Source organism: Tamandua tetradactyla, chromosome 3 (genome assembly GCF_023851605.1).
Source record: "Tamandua tetradactyla isolate mTamTet1 chromosome 3, mTamTet1.pri, whole genome shotgun sequence".
Lineage (NCBI taxonomy): Eukaryota > Metazoa > Chordata > Mammalia > Pilosa > Myrmecophagidae > Tamandua > Tamandua tetradactyla.
Window position 1 is genome coordinate 133,333,786 of NC_135329.1, and position 15,965 is coordinate 133,349,750.

Here is a 15,965-nt window from a genome sequence, read left to right on the forward strand (position 1 = left end):
TTGAGTCATTATATCTGTTCCCTGTTGGTGCTTATTTCACGAAGTACATCCAACTGGGTTAAGAACAGATATCTTGATTAAAGGAATAACTCATGGCATAGCTATCAGCCCATATTGATTAATATTGATTGGTAAAAAAAAGATTTAAATATCAAGAAAAACCTTTTCATTAAAATGCTTTCATATGTACTCTAGTTTTTATTTTTTCTTGTGTGCCATAGTTGTCACGGGGGAGGGAAGATCCCTCAGTCTTCCCTGATTTTTTTCCGTTAGTATTGCAACCTTCTGGAGGTTAGAGGGGCTTGTGGAAATGAAATGTGTTTATCACAACTGTATTCTGGTTTTTGCTCATTTTGGGATGCATAGAGGTGAGTCTTCTCTGTTCCAATGCTGAATTATTATTCTCAGACTAAAATGCAGGAGATACTTTTTTTTACAGATTTAAAATCTTGTCAGTGAATGAATGAAGAGTTTGAGTTAGTATTGGGTGGTTCCCCTGGGAGAAAATTCAACTTTCCACTATTTGTACCATCAGTGTTTTTTAGCTTCCTGGTTTTGCGTAGGGACTTTTGAACAGACAAACTTGGTTTTGAATTCTGCTTCCATATTAGTGCATGGCCTTGGACAAGTTATTTATTTAATCTCTGAACTTCAGTTTCTTCATCTGTAAAATGGGAACAATAATGCCTACCTTCCAGGGTTGTAGCTAATACCCGATAAATGGTAGTTCTTCATGTTTTTACTTGGATATCCTGTATGCTTTTGTTCCATTAGTAAGCAAGAACTTGATATTGTGGGGTTGATAGAAATTCCACATGCATAATTTAGATCTCTGGAATTCCAATTGAAGCCCTATCAACAATGGCTTTGCAGCCCCATCAGGAAATGGCTGGGACTTTGAAAGTCAAGAAGATAATTTAGGAACTGTCTGCTCAGATTCTGATAACTGGAATCATCCTGCTTCAGTATTTTACAATTTCTATCCTTCATACCTCAACTTCATGTGTTTATTTTTCCTCCTAATTCTGCTACCTATTTGCTTGTGTTGAGAATTCAAAAACATATCAAGATTATTGCTCCATTATTTGGATCAAAATTTCTCTCTGAACCCATGAATAAATGGAATAGAATGAAAATCTCTAGGTATTTGGTTAATGAACTAAAATGCTTCAAAACAAATGAGCTGGTTATGTAATATATTGTGCCAATAAATCCTAATGACTCTTTAGGCTACAAAGTTGGTAAAGTAAAAAAGATGTTATGATGAGAAAAGGAATCAAATCAGCTATGTATACCTCTTCCCTTTCTACCCTCCCCCTAAATAAACCTCTGAGGTTCTTTCTAAGATTACATCAAAAATTAAATAAAATCTAGATGACAGAAGGGTTATTAAGCAGATAAAGCTATATAAAATATATAACACTTAAGTGACAACTTTTCTAAGGAAAAGAAAATTTTAAGAAATGAGATAAAGGATTAAATCTCAACCAAATTGGAATTATTCATACAAAATAATGACAGAGGTAGCAAGAGAGGAAGAGAAAGAGAAAGACACCCAATGTGAGAGAGAGGAAGAAGATGCTAAACAGTTATTTTATCTCAGCTGCATCACAAAGATGAGTGAAATCTGACTTCAACAGTCACTGCTACCCTTGTGTCAAGCTGTAACACGGGCCCCAAGTACAACTGCTTGTGGTAGTCGGACAAGGTTGCAAATGCTTTGACATTATTTCTTCTGCCATTATCATGTTGGTGCTAACACTCCGGTGTTCTTCTTTAGCTGCAGTTGTGTATACCATGGTACTTAGCATGGAAATTGCTCTTTTCTTCTTCAGGGCTTTAAATGACTCTTTAAAGACTTAAGGTGTCTTGCCCCAGTTTACAGAATAAAGAGACGTGATCCTATCAAAATCTCACAGAGAGTAGACTAAAGAATTATCAATCTCTTCTGGTTGATATATTGAGAATCCTTGGTCTCCCTTGTTTGGTACAATGGGTTATCTTGGTATCACCTGCAGATAAAAAAGGGGACCAACTACTACCATATAATTTGATTTTGATAACGTCAACATTTGGCTGGGTAGAATTGTTTTCAGAATGCATGATTTTTCTCACAGCATATATAATTTCCCGGTACTATCCAGCCATATTATTATGGAAATCTATTTTTGTGGGTTTTGATTTTTTTTAAAGCATCATAAGTGAAATTATTGATAAACCTATTCGAAACAACTTTAAAAGGAGCCCAGTAGAGATGAAGAATTTTTCCCAACATGTTATTCCTTGAGCTTTTCACTGATGGTAGGAAAACATTGTCTGCTTATTGTTGCTTTTTGTAGAAACTTTAAAAAGCTTAAAAATTCATGAGCTGGTAAAGTGCAAATATTATTATGAAATACAAAGATACAATGGTAATAAATAAGGTATATAAAAAGAGGTGAGCCAGATTGCAGTAGACCTAAGCAAGGGATTTTGTTTTCTAGTGGTGCCCCTATACTATAACAAAGGAGACATATGAATTCTAACACGTCAAGTCTATACCTTGCCAGCACCTACACCATGTTGGAACTCAACTCCTTTATTGTGATTGAATGATATTTCAAGTTCTATTTGCCAGAATGTCACAGTAATGGAAGTCTACTTATTCAAGACTTTTATTTTTAATGGGTTTTGTCAGTGTTGGCTTTTTATGTAAAATGACTCTTCCTCCGGAAATTCAATTATGTCAAATGTCTGGGAGGCTGATGAATATTATCCAATTTTAAAGCTTTTAGAAAAAGCACATTCATAGTTTAAAAAGCCTTAGATACCTTCTTATTTTGAAATAGAAGTTAGGTTCCTTTATTAAGTATATGACTTTTTACACATTCTTGAAAAATATATATTCTTAACATTTGAGAACAATTTATAACATTTATAAATATGTTAGATACTGGATCTAAACTCAAGAAGACTTTTTTATTTTTAATTTTAAAATAAATCTGGAAATATTCTTTCTTAGGGCAAGTGGAATTCCTTTTAAAGGATTGCAATCAGAATAGGTGTTTTCTTCAGTATTAAACAACTCTATTCAAGAATAAATTTGGCTACAAACTGAGAAAGCCTCATCAATAGGAAAGAAACTTTCACTCAAAAATAATTCTACTTTATTTTTTTGTAAGCATTTTAAAGATTCTTAAATTTAAAATACTTTATTTCAGAGGTCTACTCTCTAAACTTTATCCATAGGTAAGTGAATAGAACACTTTTTTAAAATAAATTAGGAAATAAAAGTAGGCATTTTTTTGTTTCATCTAAAGTAAACTTTCTATTTAATTCATGATTCTGTCCTGTTTGTCAAGAAATACTTGGCCACAAGTAAGGAAATGGGAACAGTACTCCGTGAGTAACAAATTGTATGAATCCATACTCTTGCTTTGCTTTAGATTTCATTTCAGTTCTGTCTCAGCTTTGGTACTTGTTTGATTACTTTCCCAATAAATCTCAGTAACACTTAAACTAGTTTTTACTCCTTTCTTCAGCTTGAGTCATACTATTTCTATATATCAAAGGACATGTTCTCTAATATAATCAAAGACATATGTAAGAAATTATTTAAAGAACCTTTGGGAGTCACCTATCTTATCATTCCTTTATTTATCCCAAATCTCACAAATTCCTCCCCAAACTATGTCTTTTAAAGAGAAGGAGGTTTTAAGAAATCCCTGGGAAACTCATTCAAATATTTAACATCCTTTATTATTGAGATTTACAAAAAAAAAATAACTAAGCATCTATTATGCTCTGATTTGAACTCAAATTTTCCTTATTTAATTAGAGAGTTAGAATGAGATGGTATACTGGTCAACAAATGACTCTGAACAGTATTAGGTAAATATTACATGAAATAATTATATGAGGTTATGTTTTTCTTTTAATAGAAATTAAGCTTATTCTGAGAAATATTTAACCAACAATTGTATCTTATGCCATTTTTATCAAAATGCAGTCAATAGATCACATATAAATAATGAATTAATGATGAACTAAAAGCAAGAAAACCTTTTTTTTTATGATGGTTTTCTCTAAATTTTCTTAGTTACAAAAGTTATACCATTGGGAAACTTTGCGTCTCTTATTTGTCATGCAAAAGATTTTTTAAGGCATCACGATCAGTTCCAACCCAAGCCAATAGAATCTTTTATCCTTAACTTCCAGGAAATGTTTGGGGGGGGGGATTTATGTGTAAACATGTATAAGCATATGTGCGTTTGAATGTTTTGTTTTTATGTTTGAATCTGTATATGTCTGATATTTGAGAAATTTACTTCTAACAAATTAACGGTATCTATTGATCAGGTTGATGGACACTGACAAGATGACCAGAGTTCCTGTATAGTTGCCTGCTAAGTTTTTCCTTAAGTCCATTTCACTATTCATTAAATGAAGAAAGTATTTCAATGTGAGCAGAAACTCCTCTTTTCTATCAGAATTTTCCCTAGAAGAGCATTGTAGTTACTTAGGTATTAGAGGCCTTTCTTGCTTCGATTCAGGATTCATGTAAAATAGCAGTAAATTCTGAGGGAAGAGAGATCACCAAATTGAGTAATTAATCAAAAGAATACTAATTTTCAAGGAAGAGGTTAATCAAATATGTGACTAAACAAAGTAGTCTGGGTTCTAAGTATTCATCTATGAAGTAAGATTTGCCATAGATAAGGAAAATAGGGGAAATTTTGAGGCAGACAGTCAGAAGCTGACTTTCTGAGTACTGAACCAATAATATTGATTCTTCGCATCAGTGACATTAAGGTAAGTTCCTGTGGGTGGTATGTTGTTGCTAATGCAACAGCTAGGAAGGAGAGAGTCTTTCCCTTGCTCTGTCTGGATACCATTAATATCAGGAGGTTATGAATGACTTAAGCAAGCCCAGTTTTTGCCAGTATTCATTTTCTTCAACAGGTTTCTAATATTATATAAGATTCTCTAGTTATTAATATGTATTTTCCATTTATTTAAGCTAAAATTTAAGTGATAAATTTAAAAATATGAGCAACTTTGCTTACATTTTATGTCTTCTCTAGTAAAAGTGTATATGCCAAGCTATTGTCTTAGCATAATTATACATATTATAGATAAAATAAAGTATTCCAAACTTCAAATATTTTTCCTTTCCCAGAGTTGCACATACATAAAATGAAAATGTTAAAGTAACATAATTTAGGGCAACTGGCAAAGGAGACATCATGCTTAATTGATATTGACCAAAATATTTTCTCTAAAGTAATCCATGATGTAAAGAATAGAAGGAAACAGCTTCCTAATTCAGTTAAAATTAAGAAATTAATACATTAAAACTGTATTGAGAAATTGTAACTATTCTTAAGTTATACTAAATAAGATTTTTAGATAAAAATAACTTCATTTTCTTTATTTATATTTATGTCTATTTTACAGAAATTTCCACCCATGAGGACATAAAGCCTGTATCCTAGACTTCCCCCTTAATCCAGGCAACTGGATCTTTTATATCAAAAGAGCCAAATGATTCATGACACTTTTAAAAATGAAGATTTCAAGGCTTCACTTCAGACCTACCACAAATGAACCTCAAGAATCTTTTAAAAGTCCCACGGGGAAATTGATGCACAGTCCTAGGGTAGAAACAATGATCCAAATCAATCTTTTTCATGAATACATCTAATTTTTAAATTATGAATCTCATTTCACTTTCTCATATGCACATATGTCCTCTTAGCTGTCCATGCATTTCCCAACTTGCATCCAATTGCTTACATACCATCTGTGGCTGGATGACTAATAAGCATCTCAAACTTAGCATGGGCAAAACAGGAATTTCTCCCCCAGAATATACCTTTATCTTCTCAGGTTTTCCCCATCTGCATAAATATATCACCATCTGTAAGATTTGCTTCAGTCAAAAAAAAAATTAAAACAAGAACAAACAGCAAAATATGTTGGAACCACCTTTGATTCTGCTTTTTCTTATGCCTCCATATAATTTTTTAGTCCATCAGCAAATTCTGACAGCTTACTTCCAAAATATATGGTAAATTTATCTATTTCTTCCATCTCTATTACTACCATGTAACCCAAGCCATTGTTTTTTTCCTATGCAGAGGCTCTAGACTGGGTCCCTTGCTTCTACCCTATCTATTCAATCTATAGACATCAGCCTGTGCAATCCTTCAAAATGTTAATCAGATGTTAATCCTACTCCCAAGGTTCTCACTGTGGCCAAACCCAGACTCCAAACCCCAGTGATTTCATCCCTGTCTCTGCACCCTCATATCCTAGTACTCTACCCTCCTCTCATTGTGCTCCAACCTGGTTGCCACTATCCGTCTTTCTATCTCTAACGTGCCAGCTTCTTCTCAGGTTGGTACATTTCCACCAGGGCTACCTTCTGCTGGAAATGGTCTGCACGGAGGTTTCAGGTGGCAGAAGCTTCTGGTCAAGTCTCAACTCCGTGGTCACTGCTGACTGCCCAGTGCACGTGAGCCGCCCCACCCCATCCCTCTGTCACGTCTGCATGCCTTTGCATCACAGCATCTACCCTTTTCTGAAATCATTTTTTCCCCTTTATTTGTTGGTTTGTTTATTGTCTTTTTTTACCTCTATCCCCCCATCCCAACCACCTCTTCCCTAATTTTAGAATACAAACTCCTGGAAAATAGAGACTTTGTCTTGTTTACTTTTGAGTCTCCAGTCCTAGAATAATGCCTGCCACTTTGAAGGGTACACAATAAATATTTGCTGAATGAATAAAATATTATACTGCTAAATCGTGCTAGTATATAAGGTAGGATTGAGTAAGTTAACGTTTCTGGGTTACAATAGCTTCATCTATAAAATAGGAATTTTAATACTTTAGCTTCCTAGGCAGGGGATGGAACTGGATGATTTTTTGGGTGGAAACATCTAGTTCTAACATCTATATTAACAGTCAGTATTAGCTTTTAACTCAGGGGTAATGCTTGTATTATGTTCAGAATTTGCCAGAGTATTTTAAAACCCTGAAAATGTACAAGGAAGGAAATCCTTAAACTTCCTTCTTTCCACCTTTAAGCTTATCCATAAAAGTGCCAGCTTTTCCTTCTGTGTGAGGAAACAGTTCCCACAAGGCTAACCCCTCTACGTATGCTTTGTACTCCATTTCATTTTGCATTCTTAGGGACCACCAATAGCCTCGTTTGCTAATCTTTAATATTATTTCTTCTACGGCTCTTTCTCTTCAGCCAACATCACGGTAAGGGGGGTGTGTGTTTGAGTGTGTGTGTGTGTGAGTGCGGGGGGACTCTTTCCTTCACCATGAGCAGCCTTCTAAAACTTCCTTTTTTATTTTGCTTTATTACCTAGATTCCAGCAAGAGGAGTCTCTCAACTTCTATTAATTTCTGAATTAACATTTAATTCTAAATGTTGTGTCAGTTAATTTTTTTTTAATTAATGAAAAAAAATTTTTTTTCTTTATTTCCCAGTAGGCTGAAGTATGTAGAAGTCCTATGTGCCTGGAGCCAACAACAAAAATTGTCCCATGTCCTATACAACTTTTCAATATCCTGCAAGTAATCTGTATAGGCGAAAAACCAATTTATTATTACTGAGTCTTGAACCTGTGCTTTACAAATAAATGGAAATTTACTTTTGCACATTTTAATATATGCTAAGATCTCCAGGAATGTAGCTACCATGTGAATTGAGGGATGATTAATTTCTTTAGTTTGGACCTTTACTGTTTCAGAACATTGCATCTTCAGTGACAAAAGGGTTTGTGATGTTTGAGCCACCCATCCAGCATGGCTTTACCAGTCTACTTATAGCTACGGCATTCATAGTGTTTTCATATGTTTGTGTGTCTTTAAATATATACGTATATGCATATAGGCATGTATATATACATATATAAACACATATATATACATATGTGTGTATGCATAAATTCAAGCCTTATGCGAAAATATCAAATACAAAGACTGCAACAATACTCAGTTGACTAGACATGCTTGAAGAAGTTATATGCTGAAATAGTTATATTATTATAAATAAAATCTCCTTTATTTCTTCTTTATAAAAAGGGTAGGAGGCGGGCCGCGGTGGCTCAGCGGGCAAAGTGCTTGCCTGCTATGCCGGAGGACCTCGGTTCGATTCCCGGCCCCAGCCCATGTAACAAAAACAAAGAAACAAAATACAATAAAACAAGAAAATGTTTAAAGATGTTTCCCTTTCTTCCTTCCTTCCTTCCTTCTATCCTTCCTTCCTTCTCTCTGTCTTTCCTTTAAAAAAAAAAAAAAGGGTAGGAAATTATAGTTGTGAAATTAGTTGCATAAATAGGTTATATTATGTATCACATCTATTTAATAATAGTAAAAGGGGGCATTACAAATATTTGTAGTCAAGGATAGTGTACAGTTTGATAGAACTGGGAACCAACACTTTATAGCTCCATGCTTTTAATGGGCTTCCCCTCTAACTAAAATGACTTACTGTTTCTGTAGCTGGAAAACTTCCACTGATAGTCAAGAGTTCTCCCTTCTTTGCTTGCATGGTCCCTTGTACATGGTGGTATTAAAGTAACTACCAGAGAGTACTCTCTGTCTCTGTCTCTCTCTCTGTTTATGTGCTGGTCTCTCCTTCTAGACTTTAAGCTCCAAGAATATGGGGTATTGTTTGTTTGCTTTTTTTCTCCGTAAACCCAAAGCCTAGCACATTAACTGGCACATAATAGGCTCTCAATAAATGCTTTTAGAGACCCATCTAGGGAGGGGTCACCTTAAATCTTTCCGTAAATAAGAAAATGAATTAGGCCAATTCTTGTTAATGTTTTTAGATAATTTACATGGAATCCTTATGGACGAAACAGAAAAAAACCTGAGCTGCTTTTTTTATAGTGGAGGTGGGTGGCCCTGAGACTCACTAGCTTGTCGTGCTTTCAACCCCTGACACATTCGGAGACTGTCTGGGTCACTTCCATGAAACTCCAGTTTGTAAAACCTTGGACAAGATGATCTCTCATCTGAGTGACCTCTTGCTTGATGATTTTAGGATTTGCTATTTAATTTTGGGTCAACAAATCCCAAGCAGGTATTTTTTTCAAATTCGTATGATGAAACTTCCCCAAATAGCCCATTTGGATATAGAATCTGTTTACTTGGGAAGTATTTATTTTCCTTTTCATCAGAAGCAAAAATGGAAGCTGAATATTTGTAATACTATCATTACATGACTTATTATATACATTTAGAAACATTACTAAGTATTACTCTGTGTACTGAAAAGCCTGCTTACAATAGAGTTATTTAACATAATTCACATATAAATAGGGTATCCTCATTGTCACTACCGAAAAAATGTATGAAGTAGTACAAATCTGTCACTAATCTTGTTGCTACTTTTCATAGCTGATCCGATCCAATATCTGATCCCCTCAGGCCTCTTCCAGCTCCTTCACCTGCCCCTTCACTTTTCTCTCCCACCATATACCCCACGTTCCTGTGCTTTTGCAACCCAACAACTGTTATCAAAACGTTTCCCTTCTGCCTCCCATTTCTTCGGGATTTCTATACTTTGCAACTAGCTGCATAATAACTACCACAAGCTGACAGATAAATGTTTGTTGACTACATGATAGATAAAATATTAATGGAATAATGTAGTAATATATTCGTTTTTGAGGAAAGACTGCATTAGGAAACAGGGACTTTAATTCAAAGAGAAGGGAAGGGGAAAAGAAGTAACCTGGCAAGCAATCATTTTATACCTGGCACCGGGTATCATATATGATGTGCTATTTCTTAAAAATCACAAGATGCCTCTCACCATTTTACAAAAAATAAGTGAAGTCTTAAATAAATTAAATAGCTTGCCTAAATACAGCAAGTGAATGGCACTGAAGAGAATCAGACTTCAAAATCAGTATCCTTCCATTTCACATCACATCTTAAACAGAGTGAAGAACAGCTTTGAGAACTTGGAGGGAATCCTTGAAACCGTATAGTTGCTGAGAACCAGCATTACTTCCTCTGAGACAAACTTCACTTTCCCTTGATGCTATGTGATAAGGTGGACCTGGACACCCTCTTTTCCTAAGACTGCTTCATTTCATGCGTGTGTGAATCATATACATTTTTTCTTCTTTCCGGTTACTTGGAGGAAGGCCTGTCTGAAAGAGTGATAATCTCAATGACATATTTTAATGAACTCTTATGATTTTTATGTGGTATAGTAGCTGAAATTAAGCTGTACTGGTTTGAGAGGATGTATGTCCCCTAGAAAAGCCATGTTTTAATCAAAATCCTGTTCCGCATTCAAAACTGTATGTTTGAAACTGTAATCAGATCATCTCCCTGGATGATGTGATTTAGTCAAGAGTGGTTGTTAAAATGGATTAGGTGATGACATGTCTCCACCCATTTGGGTGGGTCTTTGATACGTTTCTGGAGTCCTATAAAAGAGGAAACATTTTGGAGAATGGAAGAGATTTGGAGAGAGCAGAGAATGCGGCAGCACCCCGAAGCAGAGAGTTCACGAGCCAGAGACTTTTGGAGATGAAGAAGGAAAACGCCTCTCAGGGAGCTTCATGAAGAGAAGCCAGGAGAGAAGAAGCTAGCAGATAATGCCATGTTTGCCATGTGTCCTTCCAGATGAGAGAGAAACCCGGACCATGTTCACCATGTGCCTTTCCAGATGAGAAAGAAACTGTACTCACCATGTGCCCTTCCACTCAAGAGAGAAACCCTAAACTTCATCGGCCTTCTTGAACCAAGGTATCTCTCCCTGGATGCCTTAGATTGGACATTTCTATAGACTTGTTTTAATCGGGGCATTTTCTCGGCCTTAGAACTGTAAACTAACATCTGATTAAATTCCCCTTTTTAAAAGCCATTCTGTTTCAGGTATGTTGCATTCTGGCAGCTAGCAAACTAGAACATAAGCCAACCAAGTACTGCAGCCTGTAAATTTTATTTTATTGGCTATAATCAACCTATCCAAATACTTACTGGTTTGATGGTTATAAAATATCATAAATAAACTTCCCCCAACCATCCTATTCTTACCTATTCGTTCATTTCACTAAGCCTGAAATTCAATTAGTTGTTAGTGTATTTATTTTAAATGTTGAAAGAATGAGATTTCACTTTATTGTTCATCAATAAGATCTTATTGATAAGGACCTATTGTAAGGACCTCATAAAGATGAGTCTTAATAAAAAAGTATTTCATTTTCTTGCCTTTTAGTTGGAACCCAAAGTTAGGATAATCTAACATTGTAAGTTCAACTTGTTTAACAGCAACTTATTTTATTTACTTTTTTGAGCATTTTATTAAGAGTATTATCTCATTAAAATCTCATTAAAGTCTCCAATAAAACATATTAACTTGAGAGGGGGAGGTAATAATCTTATCACCCTTTTACAGATGAAGAAAGTAAGGCTTAATGCTTTGTATAAAGTTTGTAGTGGAGTAACAATTATAATTCTGGAAGAATATCTTGTTCCATTGCCTTTCTCCTAATGGCCCAAAGTTTGATGGGTATACTCAACAGGAGAGAGTTTCCTTCTAAACCTAAGGGTTCTCCTTTGCAAGGGAAGTTTCTCTTGCTCTGATGTCTTCATTGGCTGGAAAGCAACTATCTACAGAGGAGATTTTTGTGATTTGGTCTCTGCTTGGAAAAAAAAATAGAAAATGATGAGGGGGTCTTAATCAGAGAAGGACAATGAATTTTAAAATTAAACATGTTGTTATCTTTCTCAACCTACTCCTTTTGAAATACTTTCATACGTTTTGTAAATCTTTCCACTATGGACTCCAGGAAACTTATTTACAATAAAAAGCAGTGGTACTGTACCTAAGGTGGCTATATAAGTGAATGTCTTTATTCTCAGGAAATGTACATGGAAGTATTATCTATTTAAGAAGCATTTTGCATACACCTATTCTTGAATGTTGAGAAAATAGATAAATCGATAAACAAATCTATTTATCTATCTATATACACCCATATATAGATACACAGACAGATGGATTGATATATAGATGGTTATATACATAGAATGAGATGGTAAATATGGCAAAATGTTAAAATGGGTGGATCTGGTTATTTTGGAGAGTGGTGAATGTTACAGTTCTCTGTATGAGTTTTGCAATTTTTGGTAACTGTCCTGTAAATTTGAAGTTTAAAATAAAAAGTATAAAGAAAAAAATAATAGCAATTTAATAAAGGCATCTTTAGATCTTGATTTCTTTTGGATCAAAGATCCCTTTGAGAATCTGATTAAAGTAATGACCCTCTAGCCAGAAAATGGCCTTTTCGCTAAGGCTTCTGACTCTACAAAATATTGGAAGCATGCAGAAAGTATTTTCCAAACTGGTTATTATTTAAGAGAAAGGGAATTGTACAAGGCATTTCAGAAGGTGTCCCCTTCTGTTGCTTTCTTTTGAAACAGAGCTCGAAAGATATTAAGGAATGATGAGAAAGAAAGAAAGGAAGAAAGAAAGAAAGAAAGACACAGACGGGCTCAGGGGGTCTGAAGTCTGTCTGAAGTAAACTCAAGCTTCAGACCCCCTGAGCCCATCTGTGTCTTTCTTTCTTTCTTTCTTTCTTCCTTTCTTTCTTTCTCATCATTCCTTAATATCCTTCAAGCTCCGTTTCTACAAGAAGCAACATCCTTCCTCATAATTTAAACAAAAAATATGAACTTGTTTTTTCAAACCACACTGATATGTTAAGAAACAAGAGAGATTCTTGATGCTTGACAGTTTTACACTCAGGAATTTTATATAGAGAGAGTTTAAATCCAGGGAATGTGCTATGTGCTGTGTACCACTTGTCTTAAAGTTTAATTTGTTGGTTAGAGGATGTATAGTCTTCTGTATCTCCCAGCAACAATAGAAAGAATTAGGAATTCTTTGCAATAGCAAAATGGTTCCATTTCATTTTATAACATTTCCAAATGAAGATGAATTCCATCTGTGAGACACAGGAAGTTCGTAAAACAACTTTTCATTTTTTGCAGTTAAAATAAATTCACTTTTATAATTGCAATCATTCAGAAAATAAAATTCTCAGGCAGTTCTTACCTCATCAGAACCAGATCCAAAAATTAGCAAGTCAAATGGAATTGCTGCGACCATGTCAATCAGGAACCAGCCTTTGAAGTAGTGTATTGCTATTTTGGCAGGATCACTTACCACCTCTTCATTTTGATTTACATAAGTTGTTCTGAAGTTTATGAGGATATCTATGATAAACATAATATCCACAATCAAGTCTACCACATTCAAAGGGCTGCATGAGTAGCCACATTCTCGTCTTTTCTGTTCTTCTCTGTCATTGAGGAGAAAGGCTGCAGAGTAGGGGGTGAATATAGCAGTGTATATGACCAACAGCAGAATGAGCCAGTCCCAGACAGCTTTGAAGGGACTGTAGTGCAATATTGTAAACTTGTTCATGCGTGGCGTCTGCAGTTTGTATTCCGGCAAGACATCTGCTCCTAAAGAGAGAACCTGAGTATAGAAAAGAAAATCATATGCTACATAAAAATGTCACTATTTAATCTGGCAAACCTAAAAATACATTCAGGTAATTCATTTTACAGCAAAATTTATTATGTAATTTTGTATATGTGTGAAAAACAAACTTACATTTAAATCCATTAAAAAAAAAACCCTATTATTTGCCCCAAGCAAAGCTCACTAGTATTTATTGATAAATATGTTTTTCACTGAAAAATAATGATTACTGCCACTGAGATACTAAGGAATGGTTATTGGTTCTTTTGGAACATTCTACTACTCAGACAGACAAATACATGGCCATTCTTAGAACATCATAAATTAGTTTTAATACCTGAGTAATTCAGTTTTTGTCTTTTACATTGGCAGGCACCAGGAATCAAACCTGGATCAGTAATTCAGTTTTGAAACCAAAGAAAGGATTGGCAGTAATGAATAGAAGCGATCTACTAGGATCTGTGGTCATATTTAATTTATATATACTTAATTTATAACTAAGCCTTGATAAATTAAACTTGACTCATTCAAATCTTTAATTAAGCAACATTTTTCACTTGCAATCTGTTTTTAAAATTGAAAAAAGGCAAATGAGATTAAAACACATGGCATTTTTTTTCCCCTAAAGAAGTTAGACTATTTTATGTTCTGGGACAAATATACTTTCACCCAAATTCTCCCAACCATATTTACAGAATTGTGAGAGGAGAGCAGTGCGAGGAGATGTTAAAAATATTGATCTGAGAATGTTGCAGTATTTTTAGCTACCAAGAAATGCTTATTATATAGAATAAATTGAGTTTATTCTATATAATAAGTCATGGGGTAAACTGAACCATTTTACCCTTTAGAGACTTAGTTTAGTTAAATTTGAATTGTAGCCCTATTAAGTAGGTAAGCCCATGAATTTGTGACTTTAGATTGAGTTTTAAAAACAAAGGTTAAAACAAAAAGTTTATCCAGCTACTCGGTAAATGTAATTAGCCTTAATATATGGGTTTTAAAGAATTTAACATATTCCTTGGCTCCACAAATGGCATCTATGGGCATTTTTGAGGAAAAGGTCAGTTGTAATCTTATATTAACCACACCTCACATATTATATGCAACGGCTCTATTACAAAATTAATTTCATTGGATGTATTTTATTAGATAGGATTCTTCTAAACAAAGTCAATACATTGCAGCTTTGCGTCTCAATCTCAGGTAATCCCCCAAAGGTCAGTCCAAGAATGTGATTTCTATGTTCTTGGCAATTATTTCCACATTGATTTAACTTGTTCATCATCACAAATCTTATTTTCCTTGTCGTATCTTAAACCGTATTTTTTCCCTACACATAACCAGTTTCTACTCCTGTTTAAAAAAAAAAAAAGGATTGAGGAGTTAACTCCACAGTGAATTACAATGAGACTTTCAGTATAACAAAGAAGTTTGGCTAAAATAGGCAAAGCTACTTTTAGATAACACCTGAACTGAATTATCTGGCTTTGGAAAAAATAATAGAAAAGGCCCAAATCATTTATAACTGGCTTCAAGTAAATTTGAACCAGTCAGTCTGTTAGGAAGGAAACGGGGCTTTATTTTAAGCTAGGACAAGAAGTGACTGGAGTTAATTATTAGCAAACAAACAAACAAAAATCTGGAAATAAAATGACTTCATTAGTTCTGAAACATTAAAAATCCTCAGAACCCTAGATATATTTATGTATGAGTAGAAGCCTTCCAAATCCAAGTAGGAATAATATTTGAATTATCTTCTGTTTGATAAGTATCAATTAATAGATCTCTGATCCTGTTACATTTAGGACAGAAAACCAGTGTAGGACATTTTGGTTTGGAAAGAATTGTATAATCTTTTAAAGCGTAATCATGTCAAGCCCTCTTTTCAAAGACCAGCAGTGATTACTCAGTAGGCAGAAATTAAAATCTGAAACCTTATTCTGGCTTTCAAAGTCATCTAAAGTTTGGGACCGTTCTATCTTTCTAGAACCCTGTCTCATTAGATTTCTCTATCCCCATCTCACCCTCTAGAGAAACTAGAAGACCACATTTAAGATGCTCAGGTCTTTCAAATCTCTAAATTCACAAAACTTTTCTCTCAAGAAAAACGTTGTATCCATCCAGAAGAAGCAAAAAAAGTCATTTTTAAAAAACTGATATTTGCATGAGCTTGCTTACTGCTTAAATTACAAATATGCGTCTGATGCTAATCTTCTAAATGGGGCAATTTGAATTTCTATCTTAGCAAAAGTACAGGTTAGAATGCATCAGGCACCTTGGAGCTGCCCCTGAGTAGTGAAAACTATAAAAGGAACCTTTTCTAACCCACATAGGTAGATATTAACTTAACATTTAGATGATTACTATGCTAAGAGCTGGAGATATAAAGATTGGGAAAACACTATCCCTGACATCACAGAATTCATGGTCTGGTGTGAGAAAAAGAGCTGC

At 34.5% G+C, this 15,965-nt stretch overlaps 1 protein-coding gene across 1 annotated transcript in view; it reads right to left on the minus strand.

Annotated features, from left to right (window-relative positions):
* The window catches only part of KCNH7 (potassium voltage-gated channel subfamily H member 7), a 495,299-nt gene that overhangs the window by 58,310 nt on the left and 421,024 nt on the right, over positions 1-15,965 (minus strand). Inside the window, exon 7 of the mRNA XM_077151943.1 lies at positions 13,080-13,505. Coding sequence (XP_077008058.1) covers positions 13,080-13,505 — 426 coding nt within the window. The remainder of the gene's footprint in view (positions 1-13,079; positions 13,506-15,965) is intronic.